The sequence below is a fragment of the Raphanus sativus genome, chromosome 4, assembly GCF_000801105.2.
Source record: "Raphanus sativus cultivar WK10039 chromosome 4, ASM80110v3, whole genome shotgun sequence".
Lineage (NCBI taxonomy): Eukaryota > Viridiplantae > Streptophyta > Magnoliopsida > Brassicales > Brassicaceae > Raphanus > Raphanus sativus.
In genome coordinates this window covers 45,878,873-45,895,711 of record NC_079514.1, presented here as the reverse complement: position 1 = coordinate 45,895,711, position 16,839 = coordinate 45,878,873, and the positions used below count along the sequence as shown (strand labels likewise).

The 16,839-nt window shown below is 34.5% G+C and overlaps 1 protein-coding gene, 1 long non-coding RNA gene and 1 pseudogene across 2 annotated transcripts; 2 read left to right on the top strand and 1 right to left on the bottom strand.

Annotated features, from left to right (window-relative positions):
• Positions 1-943: 943 nt before the first annotated feature.
• LOC108853241 (uncharacterized) lies at positions 944-2,222 on the top strand. Its single transcript, XR_008944806.1, has 2 exons — positions 944-1,448; positions 1,538-2,222. It is a non-coding gene; the product is annotated as an uncharacterized LOC108853241 (long non-coding RNA).
• Positions 2,223-4,369: 2,147 nt separating this feature from the next.
• LOC130511391 (uncharacterized) lies at positions 4,370-4,852 on the bottom strand. The gene is made up of 2 exons (XM_057008355.1): positions 4,703-4,852; positions 4,370-4,624 (listed from the first exon to the last, which is right to left on the bottom strand). The coding sequence occupies exons 1-2, from the start codon at positions 4,850-4,852 to the stop codon at positions 4,370-4,372; spliced, it is 405 nt and encodes a 134-aa protein (XP_056864335.1).
• A 7,502-nt stretch (positions 4,853-12,354) lies between these two features.
• Positions 12,355-14,151, top strand: LOC108851163 (cell division protein FtsZ homolog 2-2, chloroplastic-like; annotated as a pseudogene).
• Positions 14,152-16,839: the final 2,688 nt, after the last annotated feature.

The window sequence follows — 16,839 nt, the reverse complement described above, 5'->3', positions numbered from 1 at the left end:
TTTAAAAATTTAGGGATTCAGCAATGATTCGTCGTAAAGACGAAGTAATTGAAAAAACAAGACCTCTCTGATTCATTGTAAACCACATTCATCGTAAAATCAAAGTGCAAAGAAAACGTTAGATCTCTTTGATGAGTCGTAACATATACGTAATACTAAAAATGCGGGATCTCTCAAAGTCGTCGTAAATAAAAAATGCGAGATCTCTTTAATTTTTCGTGAAAAACGTGGCATCTCTTTATTTCGTCGTAAAGTTACGTCTGACTATAATTTTCTATATATACCGGACTCACTTCACTCTTTAATCGATGCCTCTTTTTCTCAACCTAGCCCCTCTCGCTGACTCTACAGGTTAATATTTGTTTTTAGTTTTAGATTGTTAGTTTAGGTGGTTAGATTAGGTTGGAATTTATAAAATTTAGGTTGTTAGATTATATTTGAATTTATAAAGTTTAGATGATTAGGTTAGGTTTGAAATTTGTAAACTTTTGCTGAATCAATTTTTTTTAATCAGATGGTTAGTAGGAAGCGTGGTGCATCGCATTAAAGTCAGATTTTCGGGTTAGGAGATCCTGCATGTGGTACTTCTTCTTTTCCGGGTCCATCTACTGCTCCGGAATTTGTTCTGGAATCTCAGGCGACAGGACCCAGTACTCGTCCACCTCCACCTCCTCCGTTTCCTAACGCCTTTCCTCCACCGGCTCCTTTTCCTCCTGCCCATGCAGGGGGATTACATCCTGATATGGAGGTGCCGCCTGATGCACCCTATGCTCACCGTTGAAGCCCTTCTCGCACAGCCAGGACGAGAAAGTTTAGATGTTTAGACCCCGATCTTCCATTGGAGAATTAATGGTACGTTTTTATGCTATCATTTAATAAACTAAACATTCTATAATTTTATTTGTTATCTTATTAATTAATGTTAAATTTTTCAGGTTTGGCAACGACAACCATATCAGACGGAGTGTTTTCGATACGATCAAAGGCCATTTCACAGATGTGCATCCTAATTCGACCCTGACTTCGAGGCACATTAAGACTACATGGTTCAAATATTTTTCGGTTAGTTATTTTATTTCAAAATTTTAAAAAATTATTTAAAATTAATATTGGTTAATTTTAAATATTTTCAGATGCAGCAAAAATGGAACTAGTCCATTGGGATCAACGAGCAAGTGAAGAAGAAGTTCAAAGAGAAGGTGAATAAGCGCCTATGCAACACCGTCTCTGACTGGAAGGTCATTTATGAGCAGAGAGGGTATAATGCAATTCCACCCGGACTCACAAAAGATGTATAGGAAGGACTCATCAGATATTGGAACGACTTCCACTCCTCGCTGATTGCCGGACAGTGCTCCAGTTCTTGGATGATGAAGGATGAGAACGAGCATTTACCGATGGTCCACAAAACCGGTCAACTATCACATGCATGTGTCCATCTAAACATGGTAAATAATTAGTATTCTATTTTAGTTTAATAATATTTTTAACTCCATATATATTTTAACAAGCTAACGTTAATTTTGTTTTTTTGCAGGTCAAAATAAAAACAATGGAGTGTTGCCATCGCTCCCTGATCTTTTTCGGGCAACCAACTCGAATGATGGCGTTTTTGTGGATTCGTGCTCTGAGAAGATCCACAGTGATATGTCTGCTCGGATTGCTGAACGCCAGAATCAGCTAAGGCAAGAGTCACCCCATGGAGTTCCTTTGAGTTGTGTACCGTTGAGTTGGACAACAATTTTTGAGGAGGTGGTGTAATTTTTTCTATTATTTCATATTTATTAATTATTTAATATTTTTAAAATTAATTTTTTTTTAAAATTATTAATTAGTTTTTTTTAGATAGGTTGTCCCTAAGAAAAATGGACGGGTGTTGGGCATAGTATCTATAAACGATGTTCCACGGGCGATATCGTCTTATGCCCAGAGACAGTCTACATAGACTGCTCAGATGCACACAGATTTGGATAACAACCAAGCTTAATGGATGTCCTTCGAGAGTGTGTTCGACCTTATGAACGTCGGAAACCCGCAGATGCAAGAGATGTTGGGGGCTAGCCGGGAGAGGCTCATCATTCGACGCCAAACTGCGGAACAGGAAGCGGTGAATTTAGAGCGAACCAATGTTAGAGACGTTTTCCAGGACAAAGACCTTCCCTAGATTTTTTTTGTATAACATTTGAATATATTAATTTATATTTTTTCGGAATTAATTTATTTTTAAATTTCTCATAAAACTTTACGAGGAACTAACGATTCCTTCCTAGTAAGTTCGTCGTAAATTTTACTTAGGATAAACAACTAATTTACTTTAGATTTAATGTCTAGTTTACAATGAATATTTTATGATTATATTACGACGAAATGTCTCCTCGTTAGTTTACAACTGGTTTACGAAGAAACTCACTTGTCGTAGTAATTCCTCGTAGGAATTACGAAGATTATTTCATTAAGACCAATGATTTACGACAATTTGTTTTCAAGGCTATTTCGTCGTAAAGCATCTTTACCTTTAAAATAACAACTCTTTTGGCGGTTATAATGCTTGTGTTTTCTCGTAGTCTCTTCTCTTTTACCAATTATTTCTTCATATTCTCTTACTCTTCTTACAAGATTTTCAAAGCTAGTAGTATTGAGATCAATAACCTGTTCAAGTGCTATGGTGACATGTATGTATCATTTTCGTGGTAGAATTTTTAAAAAATTCTTCATAAGTTCTAGTTCGTCTATGAATTCACAAACGCTATACATTTTGATGAAATTTTAGGAAGTTTTCCCACAAACATGTCGACCGCATCAGCTCCCTTCATCTTGATTCTATCAAACTCAGCCATCAAGATTTTCAACCTTTCCTCTTCTACCCTATCAGCTCCAACATGTCTTACTTTTATTGCAACACAAACCGCTTTTGTGGTGTCAAAATCTCGAAGTTGTAAAATCAAGGTGTCTGGTATAGATTGAAACAATAGATTGATCGCCATATTGTTATTGTCTTCGCCTTTCGTCCCAACTTCTATAGTTTCCGATACCTCATTTATCTTGAGCGTAATTTTCATTTGTATAGACCATACTGTGTAGTTAATGGAGTCTAACATTGTATACTGGATGGAGGATAGTCCGATCTCTTTATGTTCTACTGCAACTTCTTCTTTCTTCATATTTCTCATGATGTCTTGAATTTGTCCCGATTGACTATTCGAATCCAATGCTCTAATATGAAAAATAGAATCTTGGTTTTAAGAACTCAACAAGTTTAATAAGAATAACTCACTTATTTCTTAAAGAAAATAACTCAAAGCCTCAAGTTCTCAAATTTAAGTGTTATCCCACATGTTGGCATCTTTTTATATAGTAAAATATAATTTCTAAACTCATTAGATAACTAATATATAGATAATTCGTAAATATGCTAAATCTTTTTTCACTATAAGACATATTTTTGTAGGATTATATGTTTTTGGTTACCTATGGATTGATATTAATCACCAAAGGTATATCAAAAGTCAAAACAAAACATCATTTCATCACTAATAAATATGGAGTGATCGACAAAAGACAACAACCCGATAGACATAAAAAAAAGGAAAAATGATAGCTAGCTACACCAAGTATCGTCCATCACATGGCCAGCCATCCCAACTAAAGTAATGTATGACTAACTACGCCAAGTATATGATATGCATGGCAACATCTCCGAACTATATGATGCTATGTAAGTGACATCATTAGCCTAATTACAGTAAACGGAGAAAGACACGTGGACGTCGGAGACTAAACATTGTTAACTCTCCCGTTAACTTTGATTTTAAACCAAGCTAATTTATTTTAAATTGAACCAGACCCAGACCAAATAAAAAAAAACAATTTGGATCTGGTTATTTTAAGTTTTAAAATAGGCCCAAACATAATCAATTATTTTAATCCTTGTTTTTTCAACTCTTCCTCGTCTTCTTCTTCGTGAAACGCAGACATAAGAAAAATTAGGGTTCAGATGAAAATCAGTGAGAGAAACTAAGCTTGTGAAATCTTGTGTGGTTACTAAACAAATCGCGAGAAAGAAGAGTAAAGTGATTTTGAATTCTCGTCGAGATGAGGTATTTGCTTCATATTTTAACTTTATTGTTTTCAGTTTTGTAGGTTGTTAATGATGTCTCAGTTTTAGGGATTGTAGTGTCCGATTGTTGTCGGAGTTCTTTTAAGGATTGTAGTGGTTTTGTATGTTAGTTTATTGTGTTTCTACTTGTTTATTGTCAAGTTGTGGTCTTTAGGTGGTCCTCATATGGTTTCTTGTGTATGTCCAAGTTCTTTTATACTGTCTACTTTGTGTTATATTAGTCTGAGGAAGATAAGGCTAAGAGAAGGCGTCTTAATGAGGAAGCTCAGTTGGACGATACACAACCATTTCACGAGAACCTGGTTTCTCCACCTTCTGCTGCTCCAACTCCATACGAAGTGCATTGACAGTGGCCGTTAGATCATTGACGGTGGCTGTAAGTTCATTGATCTGTTTCTTCTTCTCTCTTATTTCATCTCGAGCTTGAATCGAAGCTCTCTTAGCCCAACCTTTCACTTCTTCTTCATCAAGCCACGCAAAGTAAGAGCAATGGTTATTCTCCCCTTCCTAATGATACAAAAGAGTAAAATGTTAGAACCAATCTCAGTACAACTAATTACCAAACACCATGAGTTTAATCTAGACCTTGTACAATTCACACCCATAGAACCTCCGACCAGGATTCTTATCTGTCCAAGCTGTGAAAATCTTTGCAGGCAACTGACAAGCACATACTCTGCGATTACCATAACCTCTGTTCCTTCTATTGCTTGATGACCCCGAGCTTAGATCCATCTATCAATGAACCATCAATCAATAACAATCAAATAGAAGACTAAACATCTATATACTGGGTTCAACGATTTTACCTGGTTCCTCTGTGTAGTTGCTGGATTCGACTTCAATTTAGGTTAAATGTCTCTGTTTCACGATGAAAGAAGAAATAGAGGAAGAGAAGAAACAGATCGGGTCGGGTTACTATTTTGTTTTGGGTCGATTTTAAATAACCAGACCCAAATTGTTTTTCTTTTATTTGGTCTGGGTCTGGTTGAATTTAAAGTAAATTAGCTTGGTTTAAAATCAAATTAACGGGAGAGTTAACAGTATTAAGTCTCCGACATCCACGTGTCTTTCTCCGGCTACTGTAATTAGGCTAATGATGTCAGTTACATAGCATCATATAGTTCGAGGATGTTGCCATGCGTATCATATACTTGGTGTAGTTAGTCATACATTATTTTAGTTGGGATGGCTGGCCATGTGATGGGTAATACTTGGTGTAGCTAGCTATCATTTTTCCTTAAAAAAACGCCAGACATCCTCAAAGCTAAGAACCCGATAGACATCAAAAACAAAAGCCAGACATCCTCAAAGTCAAAAACCCGGCAACCCTAGAATCAATAGAAACATAACTAAAACGCAGAGCTTATCTATGATTTACTCTGCCATGAAGGATCAACAAATCCACCAAAACTTTAAAAAACAAGTAAGGCATTATCAAGAACATCCAAAAAGTCGAAGCTAGCACCACCCACATCCATAAGGACTACCACCAAAGAGAACCATCCATGAACCTAGCACAAACCCATCTTCACATGAGCCTAGAGAAGAGCTCCAAACCGCTGGGAAAAACAAAAGACTTTTATATTTACCGACCATTTAATAAGAAACTACAACTAAATTGTAAGGAAGAACTTAAAAAGAATAAAAAAACTAGAACTAAATTGTAAGGAAACACTTCAAACAATGAAGAAACCCCATCGAGGGGAAATCAACCGGACACACACACTATACTATCCAGAGCAAGACTCAAAAAACGCACAGTAAATGACAAAATAACTCTTTTTAAATTTAAAATGATTTTTCTAAATTGAATACTATGAAAATCAAATTAAAAATCATAATTTCAGTAAATATATTTTTTGTCAGAACCGTAAAATCATATTTTCTTGTCAAAATGAAAAAAAAAAATTCCTTGCCAAACCACAAAATTATTATTTCCGCCAAAAATATCGGAATCACTTTTTCTGCCAAATCATGAAATCATTTCCCCCCGCTAAATTATGAAATTACCTTTTCTTCGCAATTACATAATCATCTTTTCTTGCCAAAAATCAAAATAATATTTTCTGCCAAATCTATAAATCATATTTTTTTACCAAAAACTCAAATTCACATTTTCCTACAAAAATCGAAAAAATCACTTTTCAATATAAATCGTAAAATACCAAAACCACAAATCATTTTTCCACCAAAACTTCAAAATTATATTTTACGAGACCGAAAAGTCAAATTTTCATCAAAATTGCAAATCATACTATTCGGCCAAAAATAGCAAAATCATATTGTCCACAAAAGTCACACTTATTTTTTTTGTTAAAACCGCAAAATTAAAAGTTCTGCGAAAACCAAAACCATTTTTTCCACTAAAAACCATAAAATCAATTTTCTACTAAAACTGTATAATCACATTTTTCTGCCAAAACGCAAAATCACTTTTCCTACCAAAATCTTGCAATCACATTTCCCATTAGATCGTAAAATTACTTTAGATGAAAATTCCAAAAAAAAAATGAACACAATTGTATTATATGAATTTACAACCGAAAACACAAACGAACAACATTGAAATAGGATATCTAAATAAGACACAAAATGAAGCATCTAGATGCACCTTTCATACAAACCAACATCTTACTCGTTATTTTTTTGTTACTTTTTGTATATTATCAGAACTTGGTTTTTTTTTTTTTTTTTTTTTTTTGAACAACTTCAGAACTTGGGTAATATTTTATATTAGACTACAAATGGATCAAGGAATTAATACACATTCTTTTTAAAACGCAATGCATAAGTACACCCACAGAATAATTTGCAAAAAACTTCAAATAGTAAAGTTAAGTAGTAAAACCAGACACGTATTTGTAATAATAGATTTTTTGAGAATATTTATAAAGTCGAAAATCCGTTTCAAATGACAGGTCATAATCCGTTTCTCCTTGCAGATTAAAATGTTTTAGACAAATTGAACTAGCTAGAGAAATAAGATGTCGCATCGAACTCAAGTGTGTGTATGAAAAATGAAAATTAGATTGAGACCAAGAACCATCATGGTATAATTGGCCAAAATGAATCATCATCATACTATATCACAAAACAAGGCAAACTCGAAGTCAACATTGAAATCTCAGTTTTATAGATGTCCGATATATGATTACTCCAAATATCTTTGGAAGACCGTTCAAGGCATCATCATCTGACGCAAGAATTAATTATGACCTCCAGTTTTCAATTTCTATAATCATTGTTCTTCTCACTTCTTATTTAAAAGACCTAAATATTATATGGACAATATATGTTATAGGGTTTGACCGTTTTTGAGTTACGCTGTACAATATCTTGGACCCTTATTTTACATTTGTTCCTCTTTTTTTTTAATTCTCAGTGGAGTGAAACTCCAAGTTTGCAAAACATCATAAAGAAAGCACAGTAGTGGAGTGCCACTGAGTCACTGACTATGAACAGTATATCTTATATATCAAAAGAGAAACATTTTAACAATAATTATTTTAACTTTGTTGTATTTTTAAAAAACCCTACTGGACACGTATCAGTCAATTAGCATACTAATTAATTTTATCTGTCATCCCCTTATTGAAATTGAGAATTACATTGTTAAAAACTGATTTATTTCTTTTCTTTGCTTAAATAAAACCTATAGAATTACCATAAATGACTAATATATATATGACAATTAATTATTCTAATAATAAAGATTTGATAACATATTATATCTCTTCCATCATTTTTAATTTTATATTATTAAAAAAATGAAACAATCAAATTAGCTAAAACAAACTAAAATTTAGATTTTTCGTATATGTTATATTTTGAATTTAAAAAAACGAGATCATGGTTTAACATTTTTGTTATAAAAAGATACACATGATTTTAAAATCAGATGAGTAAAAAGTATCATTTAATAATAAAACAAATATATATAGATTAAAATATATACAATATAAGATTACATAAATATTTTAATATTAAAACTTTCAATTAATTTTCAAAAACATTTATAAATTATAAACTTATTATATAAACGGTTATCATAGAACCATATAAAGTCTTATTTAATAAATAACTATATAAATATACTATTCTTAAAAAATATGTTGGTCCATATTAACTTATATTACACTTTTTATTAAACTAGTTATCGAATTGATAAATAATGTAAAAAAAACAATCTCGCATTTTCCTTAAATAAAAGCTACGAAATTAACTAATATAATTAACGTATATATGAAAATTGAAATATTTTATAAACCAGGGTCTCAGAATAAAACATTTAGATTTTTTCTTATATGTTATATTTTGAATTTTTGAAAACGTTTATAAGTTATTAGAAATTTGAAGATCCCAGCTTGAAAATTTTGTGATCAATAGCTTAATTTGTTTTGTTATAATAAGATACAAATGATCATAAAATTGTATTAATATGAATTTTTATTTAATAAATATTAAAATTAAATAATTTTCCTAAAATAAAAGTTACGAAATCACCTAACATGATTAACGTATATACGAAAATTGTATTAATATAAATTTGTATCTTAGTTCTTTTTATTTTATATTAATAAAAGATATTAAATAATCACATTAACTATATAATAAAAACATTTAGATTTTTTCTTATATGTTATATTTTGAATTTTTCAAAATGTCTATAAATTATTAGAAATTTGGCGATCCCACTTTGAAAATTTTGTGATCAATAGCTTAATTTGTTTTATTATAATGAAATACAAATGATCATAAAATTGTATTAATATGGATTTTTATTTAATAATATTCTATATATATAAATACTAACGATTTAAAGCAACAAGATTGGCTGCATCAATTAGTCGTCCAGTTGAAACATTTCAAAACTACATGGAAAACTAAAGTCAAAGTAATTTGATTTTGGAAATAATAAGGTGTTGATTCTAAAATTATTAAAATGGTTCTCAATGATGTGAAAGTTAAATATTAAAAACTGTAGAACCTGTTTTTGTAATAAAAATGACTTATTGACCACATTACAGTTGTTATAGATATAAACATGTGATAAAAATTTAAGCCCAAATCGATCAGACTCATCATAAATTCAAAATAGATTTCGGTCCACAATTCCAATTACAAATATTCAGCCCAACAACATCCAAAGAGATTTTTACAAATATTCTATAATAATAGTTTCAATGTCTTGTTAATTTCTCATCGACCTCTTACTCTTTTATAGTGATTAACATATTTACAAAACCCTACTCCAAAAATCTTCAAGGAAATCATGCATATGGACAATTTTTCATATAAATAAGTACATTTTCCTTTTCTTAGAAATATACTTATTCCTTTCACCAAAAATAAATTTAATCCCCAAGTTTATTTACATATTTATCTACACTAAATTTACTCTTCAGTTTAACTTATTCAAGCTCAGCATCTTGCATCCATGTGGTCTCCATCACTATGCATGCTTTTTGGAACACTATCTGATGCCACATGCATCAACAACTATGTTAGCGACTTTGTCAAGGCATAAACCACATGTTTACCTTTCTTCGGCTCATTTCTTAAATCCATATGGTATTCCCAGAGTGATTTATCATCTTACAAAAATTCCTGGCCAATAGACCATGGTATCTTCAATCTCCTGAAGTCTATCACCATCTTTGTCAGGTATAAATGCCAAACTCCTTGACACGCTTTTTGACGTAGAGGCTGAGCTAACCATCTGTCTCCATTTCTTCAACTTTCAGCAGATCCACAAGTTTGTCAAACTTGTGTTCATCAGTTTTTGTAGTCATCTTCAAGACCGCCTTGTGAGCTACAAATTTTGCTGGAAGATAGCGCAATATCTTCTTCACCAGCTTCTTCTCCTTGTACTTCTTGTCAAGTACATATGCTTCATGAGCCATAATACAGGGTTTGGCACTGAAGCTCGCTATAGAATCGTCACAGTCCACCTGAGATTTTTGAACTGTGATGCCAGATGATCCACACGTGTTCTCCTGACACCGTCATTTTCTACAAATGAATTCAACATGATCTCACACGCCTTTTTAGCTGATGTAATCCCCTGAATCAGCTAGAACTGCTCTGCCTCAACAGCTCCAAAAATTGCTGACAGAGCCTTTGCGTTATACTTTGACGCACTTCGCTCTGCTTCAGTCCAAGACTCATTTGGCTTGGGTTTCTTCCCATATTCTATGAGGTATGCTCCTTCTATCCAGTCTCCACAGCTGTCCACGCATCTTCATTGATTCCTCGAATCAACTACTTCATTCGCGTCTTCCAGTGACCATACTGGTTTGCCCTCAACATGATTGCCTTATGCACCAAAACAATCGTGTTCATCTTCACCTCCATATCTCACATGATATGTCAATGACCAGCTCTGATACCAATTGTAAGTGAAAGATGCATACAATTAAGTACGACAGAAGATAAAAGAGACAATAGGGTTAGCAAACACCTTTTGCTTTTATTAGAAATCTCAATAAAATAATCTTATTACATACTTGCTTTATAAGTTTTACACAACTTATTAACACAATAACAATTGCTACCGAAAGATTCCTAATGTACCCAACTTCTATCGTCTGTTACGTCAGCCTCTGACTCAGAATGACCCAAGAACACCCAAAGAGATTTTCGTCCTTCCTCTATAATAGTCTCATTGTCTTGTTGATTCCTCGTTGACCACTTTCTCTTTTATATTGATTACCATATTCCCAAAACCTAATCCAAAGATTTTCAAGGAAATCATGCATATAGTCAACTTTCCATATTAATAATTACACTTAAATTTTCTTGGAAATATACTTATTCTTTTCACCAAAGCATAAACTTAATCCCCAAATTTATTTATTTGCCTTATCTCCACGGTAGAAACTTGCTCTTCAAATTTAATTTACTCCAGCCAAGCATCTTGCATCCACGTGATTGCCACCACTCTTTATTCTTTATGGAACACTGTCTGATGTCATCTGCATCAGCGGCTATGTCAGCAACTTCATCAAAGCATAAACCATCTGTTTATCCTTCTCCAGCTCGGCTTCTTGCATCCATATGGTACTCTCACTCCGCATGTCTTCTGAACTAATGACTGATGCAATTATGCATCAGTGATAGCGTCACCAACTTCATCAAGACAGACTATTGAAATCTACAAGTTTCGGCTTGCATCTTCAGTGTTGAGTTTTCACCCGACATATAGTGTGGAACACTTACTCTTTCAATATCATTCTTATCGACATTAAAATTGCAGCTATATTATTAGTCTCGAATAGAATTTTTCCCCATATAGTTTGTATAATAATATAGTAATATCCAATTTAGATATTCTATGCATTAGATGAAAGGAATTTAAATTATGATTAATCAGTGTGATATTCATTCACTCTAGAATACTAATTATCGGAGAGTTGGATCAGATAGGCGATATGATTTATCTTATAAAACATTATTCATGCATTTCCGGTGTAATGTAACGGAAACAAAATTATTTGTAGCTTTAACAAGAAGATTGATTTTACTATAATTACTAACTGCCACCTTAGCAAAAGTCTCCAAAAATGTGTTATTGTAACGTTATTTCTTACTTCTGTCTGTGTTCTGTGTTATGTAAGGCCCGAAAGATAAATGAGCTTTAGGAGGAATATTAGACCCATATCTAATAAACCTTCATTTCTCTTCATCTCCTTCCCCTCAACGATTCTGTTTCTCATTGCGTTGGAATTTAAGAGCAAAATCATTTATGTGACTGTGAAAAAAGAAATTCTAAGAAAACACCGAATAATATATTAGTCTTCTGATGCTGCTTCTGCTACTCCAAGGTTCTCTTCCTCTTCTACAATGTTTATGTAATACATTCTCCCGCAACATCTCACCTTTCGTTGGATTCAGCTAATCATCGTAAATGTCTTAGCTTTAGTTTCCTTGGTACAGTTTTTAACAAACCCATCTCCAGTAGTCCAGTTTCGTTATTTCGTAAACATTGTTTACTGGTTGCTAAGTCTCTTAAGCTGGATTGTTCATACATATCAGAATCTTGTCTTACACTAAACCAAGATTCAAAAATTTATTTCTGATTTTAAAAACTGTGGAATAAGTGATGCCACTTTTTATTCTGTTGAAGGACTTGAAATTGACTTCGTGTTCTTTCTCTTCAACAGGTCTTTGTGAATAATAACGTCTACATCTTTCTTGAGTTTTTCCAAATATTGGTTGCTTCTGTGGTGTCAAAAATGGCTACTTAAGTTTCTCCATGTTTCACTCCTCCGGATTCTCGTCTCCTCATTGTTCTTAGAAAGACTCTATTACCGGAGTCATGTATGCAGCATGTTTAACTGGTTTAGAATCATTCAAACCAAGAGAAAATGTATTTTTTCTGCTGCTCCTATACCATCAATCAGAAACTTTTTGAACTCTCAAAGTTCAAACCATTTCAAAACCCAAGACTCATTCTTGAACCTCCACCCAGAGAGATCCATGCTCAATCCAAGAAAAGAAACTTCCAGTGGACCCATTACCGAGGATTCATCTGCTCCTAATACTTCCAATGAGGCGAGGATCAAAGTTATCGGCTTTGGAGGTGGTGTTTCAAATGATGTGAACCACATGATACAAAGTGAGATGATTGGTTTGGATTTTTGGATTGTGAATACCGATATTCAGACGGTGAGAATGTCTCCTGTTTTTTCGAACAATAGTTTGCAGATCGATAAGGAGTTGACTAAGGGTTTAGGTGCTGGAAATAATCTAGAGATTGGAATAACGCTGCTAGTGAAAGCAAAGAAGCTATCCAAGAAGCACTCTATGGTTTTGATATGCTTTTTGTCAGAGTATGTCTTCTAAGTTATATAACTTTTATGTCTCATATTATATTGTGTGTGTTTCTTAAGTTCACTGGTTGAGTATTGCTATTGTTCTAGGCTGGGATGGGTGGTGGAACTGGCCCATGAGGGGCTCCTATAATAGCAGGTGTTGCAAAAGAGATGGGTATATTGATTGTTGGTGTTGTCAGAACGCCATTCTCTTTTGAGGGTCGAAGAAGAGCACATCAGGCTCAGAAGGGATTGCAGCACTCATTGTTATACCAAATACAAGTTACTACTTTTATGTGACAACCCGTCCCGTGGACGTCACTGTCTCATGGATCCCAGGCTCATAGCGCTGCAGCGCACCGACCCCAACCCCTTTTTTATGAGTTCTCACTAACTCCATAATTAGGTTGTTGGTGGGCCTCGAACCCAGGAGCTCACCCTTTAACAACTCTCCCACAGGACAAGTAGTCTCTATGTCTACTCCTGTTACAGAAGAATTTAATCTCACAGATGATATACTTTGTCAGGGAGTCTGTGGAATCTATGATATGTGTTTGTCTTCAGTGGCAATCTTTGTTTATGTGAAATGTTTAGCAGCTGTAGTTTTTTTATCCTTGCATTGCCGATTCCTGAATTGGTAAATGTAGATTTTGCTGATGTGAGGGCTATAATGGCAAATGCACTTCATTAATGAGAATATGAACAGCTACATGTATGGTTATAGTGTGTAGTAACACGATTAATTGGTTATAAGGAAGGTAAGGAACCCCATAATTAGTATAGTTGACACTTGAAGCATATGTTTATAAATAGATTTGGTATTCTTTAACCATGTCAATGATACCACTCTAATAATGTTTGGTATACTGAAAATTACCATATGATCCGCCATGTAACTTCTGCTATATATGCATTTTTGATATTTCAAACATAGTACTATTTTGATGCAATTTCTGGCTGAAACATCATCATCATGCCATACTTTTATATTGAGCAGGAATGATTCGATTAAGAGATGCTGCATTAAACGCGATATTGGAATTGAGAGAGCTACTGGAATTGTTTCGAACATAACTTGTGGAACTGATTTAACATTGTTCGAGGTCTCTCTCTCCCTAGCTTTACAGTCCATTAAAGTTTCCTAGAACTCACTTGGCTTCTTCCCCGAACACATCATAGCAAAGCCTGTTTATACTTCAGTTCATAAAGTTTATGATAGTTTGTTGCTCTATTTAACGTTTTGTACGTAAATGCAGCTGCCGGAGTGATCTTTGACCTTGCTGATCAAACAGCTGTAGAGATAAAAGCCCAATTTTGTCTTGGCCCACTCCAGCCCAACCTGCACAAAACAGAAAAAAAGGAAAAACGTTAGTTTCTTTTTCACTTTCAACAAAGGACAAAGACGGTGAAATACAAAAAGGAAAAGGATATGGTGACGGTGATGAGTATAAATACAGAGGTGATCAAGGTGATTTAATTATCCAAAACAAAAGATACGAGAGCTAGGAAATAGAGAGAGAACAAGAGAATCAATAGGGTTTGGTTTTGGTTCTAAGAAAGACTTGTGATTTCTATTTTGTTCTTGTAAGATTACTCATTGGTAGTGAATAAAGGGAAAGAGCTTTTGATATTGATTTCTATCTAAGTTTAAAGAACTAAGCAAGGTTTAAATCCTAACAAGTGGTATCAGAGCAATCCAGGTTTGATTGCAAGTGCTAGGAGGAGATATGGAATCAATACCGGGAAAGTTCAAGTTCGAGATCGAGAGGTTTGATGGAAAAGGAGATTTCGGGTTATGGAAGTACAAGATGATAATGCAGTTGGAGCTTCCAGGGTTAGATTCAACGATTCAGGAAGTTTCAGAAACGACTTCTGAAACGGACACGGAGAAAGACGAAGATAAAACAGACGTCAAAGTTGATCCTTTGAAGGACAAGAAGGCCAAGAATCTAATATGCATGAGCCTAGGAAATTTGGTTCTGCGTAAGGTGATGAAGGAAACAACTGCATTAGGAGTTTGGAAGGCTTTGGAAAGAGATTATCAAACGAAAACACTTCCTAACAGGATCTACATGAAGCAGAGGTTTGCAAGCTTCAAGATGGATGATCACAAGAGCATTGAGGAAAATCTGGATATTTTTCTCAAGCTAGTTTCAGATCTTGCAAGTCTTAACATCAATATCAGCGATGAAGACCAGGCAATTCAAGTTTTATCTAGTTTGCCCCAGCAATTTGATTCACTAGTTGACACGCTCAAGTACGGAACGGCAAAAGAAACTCTTACGATGAACGATGTGATTAATTCAGCTTACTCCAAAGAAGTGGAGTTAAAGGAAAAAGGATTGCTGAATAAATCCAGGTCTGACGCAGAGGGTTTGTATGTGGAATCAAGGGGCAGATCAGAGCAAAGGGGTAATGAAGGAAAATCAAATCCATGGAGATGTAAATCTAACGGCAGGGGCAGATCTAAGTCAAGGCAAAGGTTTGATAAAAACAAAACAAGTTGTTTTATCTGTGGGGAAGAAGGACATTGGAAAAGGGAATGTCCCGAGAGGAGACATAGAGAATCTGCAAATATTGCTACAGAGCCGAAGCAACCGTTAGTGTTGACAGCTAGTGTGCAAGACACTAAGCAAGAATGGATCATGGATTCAGGATGTTCTTATCACAGTACATCAAACAAGGAAGTTATGTTTGATCTCAAGGAGTTCAATGGTGGTTCAGTGTTAACGGCGAACAAAACTCAATGTGACATCAAAGGAATTGGGAAAATAAAAATTCAGAATTCAGATGGCTCTGAAGTGATTCTCACGGGTGTTAGATACATACCGGAGGTGAGAAGAAATTTAATTTCCTATGGGATGTTAGAAAAATCAGGTTGCAAGTATAGAGGAAGCAATTTCATGGTGCACTTCTACAAAGATAATAAGAAGGTGATATCAGGAAAATATCAAGATGGAGTTTATTATCTACAAGGCACAGTTACTAAGAGTAAGAAGAACATGCCTAGAGTGGAGAAAGAAATGAGGAAGAAGAAGTCAAAGACGGTGACGTTTTCTACGAGTCTGATTCAGGGACCTACTCCATATGGTTTTGAAACAAAAGACTCATCAGCTCAAGGGGAAGACTATTTCTTAACAGAGAAAACAGAAGAAATTGAGTCTAAGGCGAGCAACGGAGAATCTCGGACAGAATCTTCAAGGGATGATGTTTTGTTTGCAAAAGAAGTAAGGCATAAGGATGGTGATCTCTTAACACATGATTTGGCTGCACCATAAAAACTTTATACGAAAAAAGAATCTAAAGCTTATGAGGAGGATTGGAAGCAGGCTGGAAAAGAAGAGGACGTAGACATACAACTTAAGAATGAAGTTGTAAGGAAAGTGTCACATATATTGGGAGAGAGTGTCTTTGGAGATAGAGTCAAGGAGAATCAAACGCTATCTAAGATCCATTCCAAGAAAAATCCAGCAGATTTTCTAAATGAAGCAGTACCTGGACAAGAGGTTCAGGTTCGCTGCGTTTCCGCCTAAGAAGGGAGACGCTCCAGGTAACGCCATTATCAAACGATGTCTTCAAAGCTCGCAGAGACAGAGGAGGTGAAACGAGTCAGTTTCGGGTTTATATTGATAATGGGAAAACTCAAGGAGGTGGAGCTTAAAGAGAGTTACCTGTGAGCATAGGTGCGAGGCAGAAGTTTCAGTTCAAGGTGGAGCAGCTGAAACACAAGAAAAGTTACTGTCAAAAGCTCTAAAGCAACGGATGAGGTACTTTAAAAAGAAATTTAAAGTTCAAAGAGTGACCTGAGAAAACGTCTTAAACAGCAAGATAAGCTGAAGGGAGACGAGTATTTAGGTCAGGGAGAGAGGAACCGGAAAGGGGAGAACGTCTTAAACAGCTGCTATG

Excerpts from the sequence above, each read along its gene's own strand:
- LOC130511391 (XM_057008355.1), bottom strand. The coding sequence starts at position 4,852 with ATGGATCTAAGCTCGGGGTCATCAAGCAATAGAAGGAACAGAGGTTAT. Across the intron at positions 4,625-4,702 it reads ATGGGTGTGAATTGTACAAG|GAAGGGGAGAATAACCATTG; the intron begins GTCTAGATTAAA and ends TTGTATCATTAG.